This window comes from Gobius niger (genome assembly GCF_951799975.1).
Source record: "Gobius niger genome assembly, chromosome: 17".
Classification (NCBI taxonomy): Eukaryota; Metazoa; Chordata; class Actinopteri; order Gobiiformes; family Gobiidae; genus Gobius; species Gobius niger.
Genome location: NC_136868.1, coordinates 8,805,725 through 8,818,272, shown reverse-complemented (window position 1 = coordinate 8,818,272; position 12,548 = coordinate 8,805,725). Strand labels below are relative to the sequence as shown.

At 39.6% G+C, this 12,548-nt stretch overlaps 1 protein-coding gene across 1 annotated transcript in view; it reads right to left on the bottom strand.

Annotated features, from left to right (window-relative positions):
- The window catches only part of kif1aa (kinesin family member 1Aa), a 73,076-nt gene that overhangs the window by 14,278 nt on the left and 46,250 nt on the right, over positions 1 to 12,548 (bottom strand). The window contains exons 27-37 of the mRNA XM_079575030.1: positions 12,119 to 12,237; positions 10,591 to 10,676; positions 10,367 to 10,502; positions 8,837 to 8,987; positions 8,632 to 8,722; positions 8,436 to 8,554; positions 7,193 to 7,248; positions 4,865 to 4,973; positions 3,939 to 4,005; positions 3,774 to 3,858; positions 2,258 to 2,363 (exon numbers count right to left, since the gene is read on the bottom strand). Of these exons, the coding sequence (XP_079431156.1) occupies positions 2,258 to 2,363; positions 3,774 to 3,858; positions 3,939 to 4,005; positions 4,865 to 4,973; positions 7,193 to 7,248; positions 8,436 to 8,554; positions 8,632 to 8,722; positions 8,837 to 8,987; positions 10,367 to 10,502; positions 10,591 to 10,676; positions 12,119 to 12,237 (1,125 nt within the window). The remainder of the gene's footprint in view (positions 1 to 2,257; positions 2,364 to 3,773; positions 3,859 to 3,938; positions 4,006 to 4,864; positions 4,974 to 7,192; positions 7,249 to 8,435; positions 8,555 to 8,631; positions 8,723 to 8,836; positions 8,988 to 10,366; positions 10,503 to 10,590; positions 10,677 to 12,118; positions 12,238 to 12,548) is intronic.

Sequence of the window (12,548 nt, the reverse complement as noted above, 5' to 3'; positions counted from 1 at the left end):
GGGTCCTGCACCGTGAACCAAACCGTTAGAGCTGAACCCCTAATATTTATCCATAATTATTCCACTGTCTCTTGAATTCTATTCCCTGAGTTTAGCGAAAATATTGTCGTTGTAGTTTATAAGAAAGGAGCACGGGTGCATCAAACACTCCAATTGCAGTTTGTTTGACTTTTTTTTTTGCATTCATTCTTTTACTCATTTGTAGTGGCCATAGTTTTTGGCATGGGTTGGGAACCACTGGTCTACAGCTGCACTGTGTGACGGGTTGGACATTTCTTTGTAATCACTCATAATCTCAGAATATCAAATGTGGAGACTAGCGAGGCCCGGCCGAAGGCCGGGTCTCAGCTAGTATTTCAAATAAGCTTTCACAGCACTGCCCTCATCTGGCTGGTCAGAGAATTACATCATACAGTGAAGGCCACAGATATAATTCAGTGGGATGCAAGTTGTACTGTATAGTTAGGGCTGGGTACCGTTATACGATAGAGTCTGGGATCGTAAAAAAAAGATTTAAGTGCTACTGGTATCGAAAAATGTATTAAAAGCAGGAAAGTTTGATCCCATTGGTTGTCTCTGCATCTGCAACTTTATCCTATCATACATTACACTAAATTGGGTATTTTGAATACCTGATACTGGTATTTAGTAGAACTATTATTTATTTCTGAAAATATTTAGCCATATCAAGCCAAGGACGCGCATGTGTGTGCATCGTTATTGAGCTTATTCAACTTCTTATACTCGTTAACGTCTACCATCGCACTGAAAGCACCTCTGTGCGTCCTTCAAACTGAGTTTCTGGGAAGTGAAGTGATAGCAGGGGCCTCCAAGTAAATTTCCCTGGGGGCCAAAACATACATGGGGAGTGTATTGCCGGGGTCCTAAGCTCCTAAATAAAAATATGTTTTGATTGGGAAAAATAATGAGCCTGACAGGACTGTAGCCAATGTAATGTTTGTATCCTGATCACTCTTTTATTTAAGCAACCCCCTAGTGGCTGGAGTGAGCATTCTGGTAATGTCTTTAAAAAATCATAACTCTGCAAAGGAATGGGCTGGAGACTTCTTCTTTTTTCTTTTCACATACTCAGTTTATGCTCTACAAGTCGTGGGCCGGATTCAATCATCTCGCAGGCCACATCCGGCCTGCGGGCCATAATTTGCCCAGGTCTGCTCTAACAGGTTTAGCTAAAACAATGTACAGTACCATTAGAACACTGGAGCTATGTTTGCTAATGCGCCTTTGCAAACCTATGTAGGTATTCCATTAAAAATCACCTGTTTTTTTGCTAGAAAAGGCATTCACAGCATCAACAATGTCTATACTGTATTTCTGATTAATTTAAGATCCTCATTGAAAAAAGTAGAGCTTTTCCTTCAACAATAAGGACATTTTAAGTGACCCCAGTGGTAGTGTAAAAGAAATAAACACAATTAGAAAAAAAAAATGCAAAAAGGGGAAAAATTGTGGTAAATATGGGAACAATTTGGGAAATTTAATTTATTTTTTGGGGGATAACGTTAAATAAATTGGTGAAAAAAATAGAAAATTGGGAGGGAATTGGGGAAAAAGATTTAAAAAAATAAATAATAATAATAGGGTTAAAATGGCAGAAGTGTTTTTTCTGTCCTTTTGTAGTGAAGGGAAATTTCTTGATTGTTTCACCTCAAACAAATGATACAAATGTAAAAGCAATTCATTAACATTATAAATCTGTTTTATGGTTCTATATGACAAATACTTTAGTATATAGTGCATATTGTTAAGTATCGTTAAAGTACCAGTATATTAAAAAAAAGTAACGGTATCCAGCCCTTTGTTTAATCAAATGTAAATGAAGAGTTTCGATATTATGCCTGTGACATAATATCATGTTATGGGGAGTTCTGTTCAACTAAATGGCATCGTTTTCATTTCGGCGACTGATCCAAGTGTGATTTTAACACTACTTTATCAGGGTGTTGAGTAAAATGGAGAGTCAATGGTTAGTCGAATGGTGAGTGAGATGGCAGTAAAGACATAACAATGACAACATTAAAAGCCATGAACATTGAGGAGGGTCGCACAGCCAGCAGCAACTTCTGAAGATATTAGGTTAGAGCTTTTAACATGTTTTACAGCTTGAATTCTTTATAAAATACGTGAAAATCACCATATGAATGTGATTAAAATAAGGCTTGCTTTATTATTAATCAATTCAAACACAGAGGCTACCATAATATTCCTGCGATATAATAAACACAGCAGTACGTACCTGTCCTCTGGCAGAGGTCGGACATATCCAGCTGATAAAATGTTGAGAGATAAAATATACGGGTCTACAATTGTCTCGTCTGATTCAGGCGTGTTGCGGAGACGTCCTGGGAAGATGATAGGAAAGAAAAAGAAGCTTAATTCTGTTGTAAATACAATTCAAGTCAAAATGTACTGCACTGGAAAAATAATAATGATCTCAAGGTAGAAATGACACAAATTTACTAGAATCAAGACATCTAAAGTTTGAGTAGGCTTGGTCTAGTCTTAGATCAGATAAACTTCTTATTGCCAAAGCACATTTTTTCTTAACTCAGATTATTGTGTATAATCTTAAGTGAAAAATAAATATTGTAAAATGTAAAAGGATTTCTGCTTGTTCCATTGGCATTTTTATCTCATCTTAGATTAGTTCAAACCATATTAAATACCTTAATTCAAGTGATTTTAAGTCATTTATTTTATATCAAATGGTCATTTTTCGAGTGATGTTGCAAGAAATTCCTTGTTTGATTTCTTGAGCCCTGATCCCACGCTCACGAGTACATAGGGCTGTCACGATTACTATATCGACTTATCGCTCGATATATGGCAGATAAACAATACATTTATTTGCATTTTCCCACATTTCTCTAATGTAACATGTTCATTGTTTACTTTTAACATTTTTTCATATACTTTTTAAGCTTTAGAGTTACTTTCTGTTGCACAAGGTCTTCAATAACAATTTCCTGCCTCAATGGAACTTTGGATTTTGTTATGGTGACAGGCCTACAAGTGCAAATACATTACTCTTAGGCTGCCCCCTGCTGACTGCAATTTGTATTTCAGTTTATAATTAGTCCATTCATTCATTCTTGAGTCATATATTTAAAAAAATCCTTAACCCCTTAACTCCCACCTGAACCAAGCACATTTTCTCCAGTTTGGCTTTACCCCAGTCCAAAAGCTTCTGGAAAAAAGCTGTGAAAAAAGCAACAAAACTGAGACGAAAACAATGATGGAAATGTGACAAAAAAGTGACGAAAAATTTATGAAAAAGTGGCAAAAATGTCACAAGAAATTGACAAAAAAATAACAAAAAATTGACAAAATTTGACCAATTAATTACAAAAATGTGACAAAAAAGTGACAAAAAATTGATAAAAAAAATGACGAAAAACGGACAAAAAAATGAGAAAAACGTGACAAAAAAAATTACTAAAATGTGACAAAAAAATGACAAAAAATTTACGAGTTGAATACCCAACAAAAAAATGATGGAAAAAAAATCTGATGACGTGAGGAAAAAGATCCTCTTGGTTCAGGCGGGAGTTAAGAGGTTAAAATCCTTAAATAGCTTTGATTGTTTTTGATAGTCATGCTCATGATGAATCCTTAGTTCAACACAACATAGTGAGGATTTACTGTATTTGATGTCAGACTACAACAGAGTGGCTTGTCATAGGTTGAAATGATCCTAAATACACCCGATGAGAACCACTGATGGGTGTGAAAAATGTTGACTATGAACTGACCGACGACAAGCTCTCGGATGTCTCTCCACTCAATGTCCCCCGAGGATTCGTGCACTATTGTGACAGCGATTCTTCTCTGCAGGCCCTGGAAGTCGTGGACAAACACAGGTAAAATGAGTCGCTGAGTATTTAATGTAACAAGTCTCCTCGTAACACAGACAGCACCTGGTGGAGCAGGAACGTCCCGTGGCAGGGCATCCCTCCTCTGTGATCCACCACTGCAGGGATGTAACTGTGAGAAAAAAACAATACTTTACTGAATGAGAACAACAAAAACTGAAGCTGATGTTTCTGTTTGATATACACTTCAAAAGCTTTGAATCTCCGAAAAGGTGATCGTATTCAAGTCAATTTCCATAAATAATTTGGCAACAATCTAAAGGGCCTGTCTCACCGGCCTTGAGACTATTTGGAGACTCCGAGACATCCCCTAGATATAAGGCGAGTCTCCAGGTAGTCTGGGTGAAAACGAACAGGTTAGATTTCAGTGGAGTCTCCGCATGATCTCCGAGAGGTCTACGTGGTCTCAAGCAGTTGTGTCATCAATATTATGTGTTGTCTTCAACCTGTGAGACATTTCTGTGACGTCCCTGCAATGTCTCCGAGACCTGTCGGATGCCGAGGAGATTTCAAAGAGACTCCATACAATTCTTTGAGATCTCCTTGATATCCAACAGGTCTCAGAGACATTGCAGGGATGTCACAGAAACGTCTCGAAGCTTGAGGACAGCAAATAGTGTTCACCACGTTGCCACAGCTGCTTGAGACCACGCAGACCTCTCGGAAACCATGTGGAGATTCTGCTGAAATTTAACCTCTTCGTTTTCACCGAGACTACCTGGAGACTCGCCTTATCTCCAAGGGACGTCTCGGTGTCTCAAACTAGTCTCCAGGCCGGGAGACCCTTAAAGAAGCAGAGCCAGGTTGTATTAGATCTTTGCTACATGTATTGGATAATGAGTAAAATACTGTTTATTGGATGCTTTTAAAATGTTCAGAAAGGGCCAAAATGTACGAATTTTGATCCCGCCTTTGTAAAATACTCTACATTTCAGTATCTAGGTTTATGTAAGCAACACAACTGTACTCACTCTCCATTTGCCTCCAGCTCACAGATCTCAAAGAAAACCATCAGGTCGTATTTGGAGTGACAGGGTCCAACCTGAGGTCGGGTCTGTGCGGACAGCTTTGTGGCCGGGACTGAAGCAACGAAAGAGCAAAATAAACGAGTTAGACACGTGAAAGACAGCGCCCCTTTAACAGGCAGCTGGGACCAGGACTAACCTACAGAGGAAAGAGGAGGGGAAGAAGACCGGACTGGAGAATGAGGGAGAGAAAGAGAGCGCACCCTTCATATCACCAAGATGGAATTTGTAATAAAAGGATGAATGGATTGTACCAGAAATAAAGAGCCAGATCTACTTGAAGTAAAAACACTGATTTGGCACATGGAAAGATTCAACCATGATTGGCCCAAAATCACAACAGGTGTGGAAACAGAAGGATGCATTGAGTTTCCTGAAGCTTTTACAAATTTGAAAGTCGTTTATGGAATTTAAAATACATCTGGCCCCATTTATACAGGTAGTTATTTTTGTCATATTGAAATGCTCAAGATAATATACGAAAACCATTAAGAACAGGATTGCAGAGAAGGATTTGCGGGGAATCCACCACTCAAGTTGAGAGTCACACACAAAGTCAATCCATAAACAGGATCCTGGTTCAAATGTCTTTTTATACCCACTATTTACTAAGTCGCTAATAGTAAATAGTACAACGTTGCCATAACTGGGAAAATTTAGGATTTAGGAAAGGGGTCTCCAATCTTTTGGTACTTTCTGACATTTTTATTTAAAGTCTCCTGGCAAACGACTGACTTGTGACACTCTGATGTCAGAAATGAATGTCTGTAATGTAATGCCTTATGGCCTGATTTTAATTTATTAAACAGCTTTTTCATTATTTCTGTTATACCGTAAATGGTTGCCCCTGTAAACAAACACACCCCTGAGTGTTAAAACAGATGTCATGTTTGCACTGAAAGCTGTGAAGAAGGAGCTCTTTCTAACCTACTCTGGACACCTGTTCTTTTTTCTAACCTAACGATAATATGTCGAAAATGTGCGTTTGGCTACGAGAGGACAGGACTTTATTCAACCCTCCTGAAGAAGAGGCCACTCGCCAGAAGTTGGAATTTATTTCCGGGATTCAGTGACTATCAGCCAAAATAGTGTTTTACTGTGACTGTCACTTCACTGATGGATGCTTGGTGAACCTTGGCCAGAGCCAAAGTGGATTAAACCCTTATAACCAGAGATGATGGAGCGGCCAGAGCGGTGGTGATGAGTCAGTCAAAATGTATGTTAGACATTTATGAAGCTGTGTTGCAAATGTCAACTCCTTATAACAGCATTGTGAAGTAACTTCACTTTTTGCTGTACTATTATATTTCTACTATTGCCAAAGTTGCATCGGCTGCATCAACTCGGGGAGAGGGGGCGGAGTTAACTGAATCCAAGCGTCTTGTTTTACGGGTTTGAAAAATACTTCCAGAAAATACTTATTTATCACAAAAATGAGTACTCCATAGTGGTAGAGGTACAATGTATCACATAAATGCCTATACTTTACTTTGCAAAGGCTAAAATAGCATGATACAGATCAATTTCTGCTTAATAATAATGTATTTATGTTTGCAGATTGTGTTAAACCTGTTGCATATATAATATATAATATATAATATAATATATGCATATATAAATGTGACTTGATTAATTTGAGTTTTTCCAAGAGCCTCCAGCTCGTCCCTCTAGCATGTCCTGGGTCTTCAGGGGCACCGCCTTCCCATGGCAGGCAGCCAAAACATCCTCAACTCTAAAGCTACCAATGTGGGAAGGGGTAAAAAGCTACTAGTTGGAAACCCTTCATTTAAAATATGAATCTTTGTGTTCGTTGTTGCTGATGTTGTTTCAATAATTACATATTAAACTTAAATACAATGCCAGTTTTACTCAGCCCACGCAACAGGTTTGATATAAAAACACAGTCCAGGATCCTGTTGGATGTGACTTTTAAAAACCAACCGGGCATCTGCGCTTTAATAACAGAACAGATAGAGACGGGCGGCGCGGGGAGCTGGGCCCGTTCCTGTGCTTCTATGATGAAAGAAGCAGCCAGGCCCGCCGCCGAAAGAGCGTGTCCCGACAGAGAGTCCACGATGGCCCCATTGAAAACGTCCGGGACCAGGTACCGGATCAAGTCCAGGGTTTTCTCGCGGTCCGGAGACGTCTCATCTGCTGCTCGCACCCAACAACATGAAGCTGGCATGACATGACTTGTAGCAGGACAGCGGTGCACAGACAGACAGAACCTTCACATACATAAATGCACAGAAGAGAGAGGAAGGAGCGACGTACCAGGTTTGGACAGAGGCATGACCCGAGGGAACTGTCTCCTGCAGGGCCGCAGTGGGCTGTGTGCAGAAAAGAAGACAAATGACAAATCAACTATATGGTTGCTATAACAACAGACAAGTAGAACAACATGTCTGATTCCAGGGTTTATGCAGGCGGCAGCAAGTTTCATTTAATGCTTTTAAAAATCATATGCACAAATACTATATTTCTAATGCCACAAACGCATGAAAAATCAATGCATTTTTCATTTCTTAAAGCAGAACGAAGTAACTCATGCCCCTAGAGGCCATAAGCGCCGCAGCAGGTGACGTAGCATGTTGCGGTTTTTTACTCATTAATTGTCTGTGACTACGCTGACAGAAAAGACAAAGGGAGAGAGGGATATTGTACATCCAATCACACAATGGAGATTTTTTTTTTCACTCAAACTAGGCTTTAACTGTTTAAGTGGCGGTAACCCGGAGTTAGCCTTGCTCGGTAGCCTGTTAGCTTCTTCTTCGTGATTCCATTAGTGTGTATTGGTGGCTTTGACCCGGAGGCAGGAAACGAGGAGGGACGGAAGCTTGTAGTTTATTTACGGATAAATAAAAACTAAAAGTATATTTACGGATCCAACATGACGGCAGTGACTCTTTTGATCAAACTTTAGCCCGTGTTCTAAATAGTTTAGCTTGAAAGTTTACAGCGGGTATGTCAGACGTCTTTGGATACAATTGATACGATTGGCTATGGCTACGTGCAGACGCATGACAGACATTCGTAGCGCCCAATAAATGGACAATCGTAAACCACACCTCTCACGAGAAAATGGATTGGTGATCCCCCAGACTAAATATAACTTATATATGACCAGGCAGAATCCAATTGGATGCTATTCGATGACATTCAAGGCCTTACATTTTGCACAATTCATTTAATGACTTTTAATGCTGTGGAAACCTTGGATTAATATGTGTAAAAAAGTAATATTTGGTTTCTGACTGCAGACTAAAGTAAATCGAATCAGATTTTTTTTTGTCCATTATGAATCTGTACTTGTGATGTGATCTTTCCATGACAGAGTGAACAATACACATCCCATGTTTTTGCAAATTCCACCCAGGCCATGCACATAAATCAAAATCTGAAGCCGATCTGATCTTTTAACGAGTACAGGTGGCATTCCCAGGTCGCATATATCCGACAACGTCACTGATGCACAAGAAATGTCATTAAAATCCTCGGTGCGCTAGATATTTCATACCTCATAACATCTTTACAGAGCGGGAGGAAAGGCTGCTTCTGGTAGTGCCCGAACACCTCGAACACGATTGGCTGAGTCTTGATGTAGTCGATGAAGGACTTGGTGACTTCGACAGCGATCTACGGGAAAAAATAAACAACATTTACCAAGGTTATTTTGTACATTTGTGAATTACTCTGCATCTCTCGTTTCTTACATTCTGGACGTGGTAAAAGCCGAGGGGTGGACCGCGGCCGGTGTTTTTGAGGGGTTCGGTGGAAAAGGCCTCGTCATGACGGTGGATGAAACTGTAGAAGAAAACACACAACAGATGAAGAGAAAATATTATGAAATCATGCTGCTTTTTAATTGCCAGGTGAGGTCTACAGCCAATCAGCTCAATGTTTGGAGTGGAGACTCACTTGAACTGGCAGAAGATGTCGGCGTACTCCGCGGAGATGCTGGAGGCCTGGAGCACAGTGACTCTGAATGTGAACAGGTTCCCGACCTGAAGGTGCTCCAGACTGGCCTCCTCCAGTCCGGCCTTCACGGGACTGTCCTCGTCTGCGTCCGCTGTGAGGAGGAATGACTAGTTTTACGCATGTTTTTATAAGGATAGGACATTATTAAGATTAGACTGTAGCACAATAGAAAGCATCTCTATGATTCCTGTTTGTGATGTTATTTGTATATATGCTGTTTAATATTATGTTACTCATCAAAACCTGCTTGAATTTTCTATGTGGAATATTAAAGACATTGGGCCTCATTCACAAAAGTTCACAACACGTTCTTACGTACACATTTGTTCTTAAGGCCTTCTTAAAGGGGGGGGTATTATGCAAAATCGACTTTTTCAAGCTTTACATCATGTTATTATGTCATTCCCTCATTAAAAACATTCCTGAAGTGCCCTGGCACATTCACGTATTTGTGAGTAATCTGTAAAAACTCTGATGGCGGCCATTTTAGGGATAGATTTGCCTGAGTCCTCCTAGGAACGCCCCCACCTCCTGGAGACGCCTCCGAGCTTTCGTCACCAGCCGAGTAACCAACCACTGCTCCTCAGCAGAACCCCCTCCCCACTGATGCCACAGACAGCGTGTGGAGGGGGCGTGTCGGAAAGGGTCAGAGGTTCTTAAAGAGACAGAGGTCTATTTCAAGACATTCACTACAGCCATTTTGAGAGAGCAATTATATACAAGGCAGTTATTCTAATTTACTGCATTTACAGACCAACAGAAGGTTTGGTCATCATTGTAGTGTGATATAGACTGGTGCTATGTGATTGAAAAAAGCTTCATACCCCCTCTGGAGGATAAGGAAGATTTTTGGCATTCACAAAACGTGTTCTTTGCTGAAAACGTTCCTCTCAAAAAACAAATCCTTAGACCAGTCTGAAAGACTCTTATGCACAAAGAAATCTCCACTTCTGTTCACAATACATATACTCCTGATGGGACCCAACATTCTGAATCATATATATTTGTACATAATGTATCATTTATTAATTAATCCTCACAATAAATTAATTGTCCTTATATGGTGAATCAGAGCCAATGAAATATGCTAATTAGTCCTCACACGCATGCACCTCCAAGTTCAGATTCAGAAATTTGAGAACACAGTTGTGAAGTATTTTCCTACTTAGGAACGTGTCGTGAATCTGGCGCAGTTTCCTGACAATGCCTTCGTAAGAATAGATTGAAGATGTTCATGAATGAGGCCCATTGATCTTTATTAGTAGATTGCTCATGTGATGGAAAATTATGAGGTTGTTCTTTATCATAAATCATTATTAAATCCTTGTTTTTATTCATTAATTTAGTAATTATACATTAGGAAATACATAATTGCGAAATCTTAATTATACAGTATAATGTAGTTGATATATTGAGGATTAAACAGACTATACCGACCTGACTTGTCTCTCATTTCTAAAATAAAATTACCCGCACATGTGTTGTTGTTCACTTCATCAGCCGAGGGTCCCATCTCCGCGCTCTGCCCCTCCCCCTCCACGATCCGCAGCTCCTCCTGGGACACGCCTTTACGGGACAGTCCCGCAGGGCAGGACTCAGACTGGAACTGCAAATGGAAAATAGGACAAAGTAGGACAAGGTGAAGTGCAAGTTCTCCGATAAAGTTTCTCCGTCACAGCGTGTTCTTTCATTACCTTCTCGTACTGCTGGTCCTCGAAGGAGATCTTGGCGGTGCCCGACTGCCTGACTCCGGAGCCGTAATCCGGGGCCTCTTCATCGGCTGGAGGGAAACACAGAGCGCCTTCACCTCACTCCCGCAAGAAGTCACACGCAACCTGTGCTTTATATTTACTACCCACTGATCAGGCAAAGCATTAGGACCACTGACAGGGAAGGATATCAAGACTGTAGTTTTACAATAATTGTTAAAATAGAAAAATAAAATGAACAATGTTGTGTGGCAACAAAAGCGTTCTGATTTTTGCAGAGTGGAATAAAAAGGGAGTAGACGTTATAGCCCGACTGACAACTCATTTTATTAGCAGTTTATCTTTGGGAAGCAGGCATCATTAAGGCAAAACACTGCAGATATTAATTTGAAACTTTTGCTGGAGATTGCAAGTTTTCTGTCATATTATGTTTTCATATAAAAATTCTGAATAAAAATGGCACGAGCCGAAGGGGCGTGGCCTCGCCGAGGGGGAAAACGAAATCATTTGTGAAACACAATTTTTCACTCTTTTTAGCCATTTTCTGGTGAAATATAAACTTATTTATCACATACAAATAAAGTCAAGTCTAAATCGGGTCCATATGGATGGTTATTCGCAGCAGATTGTTCAGTACAAGCGGAAAAACGGCAGTCGTAGCAAGCACTAGCTCAATTAGCATGATGCTAACATGAAGCATCATGTCAACATTCTCATTATTCATTCATTCATTTTTCATGTATTTATGGGCTGTTGGCTGTCCTCTCCATGTCTTTGTATCTTCATTTAGTAGAAAACTACATTCATAATTCAGCATTTGTTAAAGTAGTTTTTCAATAATTAGAGAAAGTTTAGATTTTTCTCCAAATTGTTTTTCCCCTTAACTGTTTTCAAACATGACCATATATCGCAAATTCTAGAGATGCCGTCCGCATCTATGGCCAAAATTGCCTATATATTTTCTAAATAATGAATAGAGCCAGGTTTAAATGATGGTTTTATTTAGTTGATATTGGTTACAAAGATTTTGTTTGGTTTTTGAATCTGAAAAATCTGTAAAAATGTACATTTTGCCTTGTTTTTTGCGGTTCAAAGATCAATAAATCAGGCTAAGAATTAGAAATTTAATAAGCACCTTTGACAAAAAAAAAAATCAAAAAATGTTAATACATGACTGGAAAGTTTGGAGTCTGTAGGAGCTACTAAGTAGAGACGTTGTTGCAGGGGTGTGAAGAACATTTTGAGAAAACGGGCCTAAACGGGTCTTTATATTTGTACTGATCAGAAATGAGTTTGGCCTTTTTTTTGTTTTTGTGTTTTTGTTACAATGAAACAATAACCCTAAGATGTTAAGGAGATAAAATCACAAGAAAAATCCACAGTTTTCACCTGTCAGTCTCGCCTTAACTTTAAACATTTAATCCCAAAAATGAATGTGCCCAAGTAGATGTAACAATGGCAAGTGGTCGTAATGTTATGTCTGATTTCTCTTTTGAACATGTCTAATCCTTACCTGATATGGCTTGCACTGCCACTCTGAGAAAGCCCTTCACTTCTCCTTTCTCGCTCACAATAGCAACGCGGTGAACCAAAGGAACCGGGTAGAGCAGATTACTTAGATACACAAATGCCCTGTTAAAACAGACAGAAAGGGGAAACAATAAAGTGAAATCAACACTTGAAATCATGACTTACAAAACAAGGGGTACAAACGTATTTTTACTGCACTGGACAACAGAACACAGAGCTGCAAAGCAACCAAACAGAAGCTGGAAAGGCTCTTGCGATGGCCATGGATTTACCCTTTACGTTTGCCTCCACTGCAGGGGCTTAGCTCACCACTCGGTCATTTAAATTATCAGGACAATAGTGGTTCACATGCAAATCCTTAATTATTACATTGTTCTGATAAAGGTTTGGTGAGGCTAGGAGCAAGTAGGAGA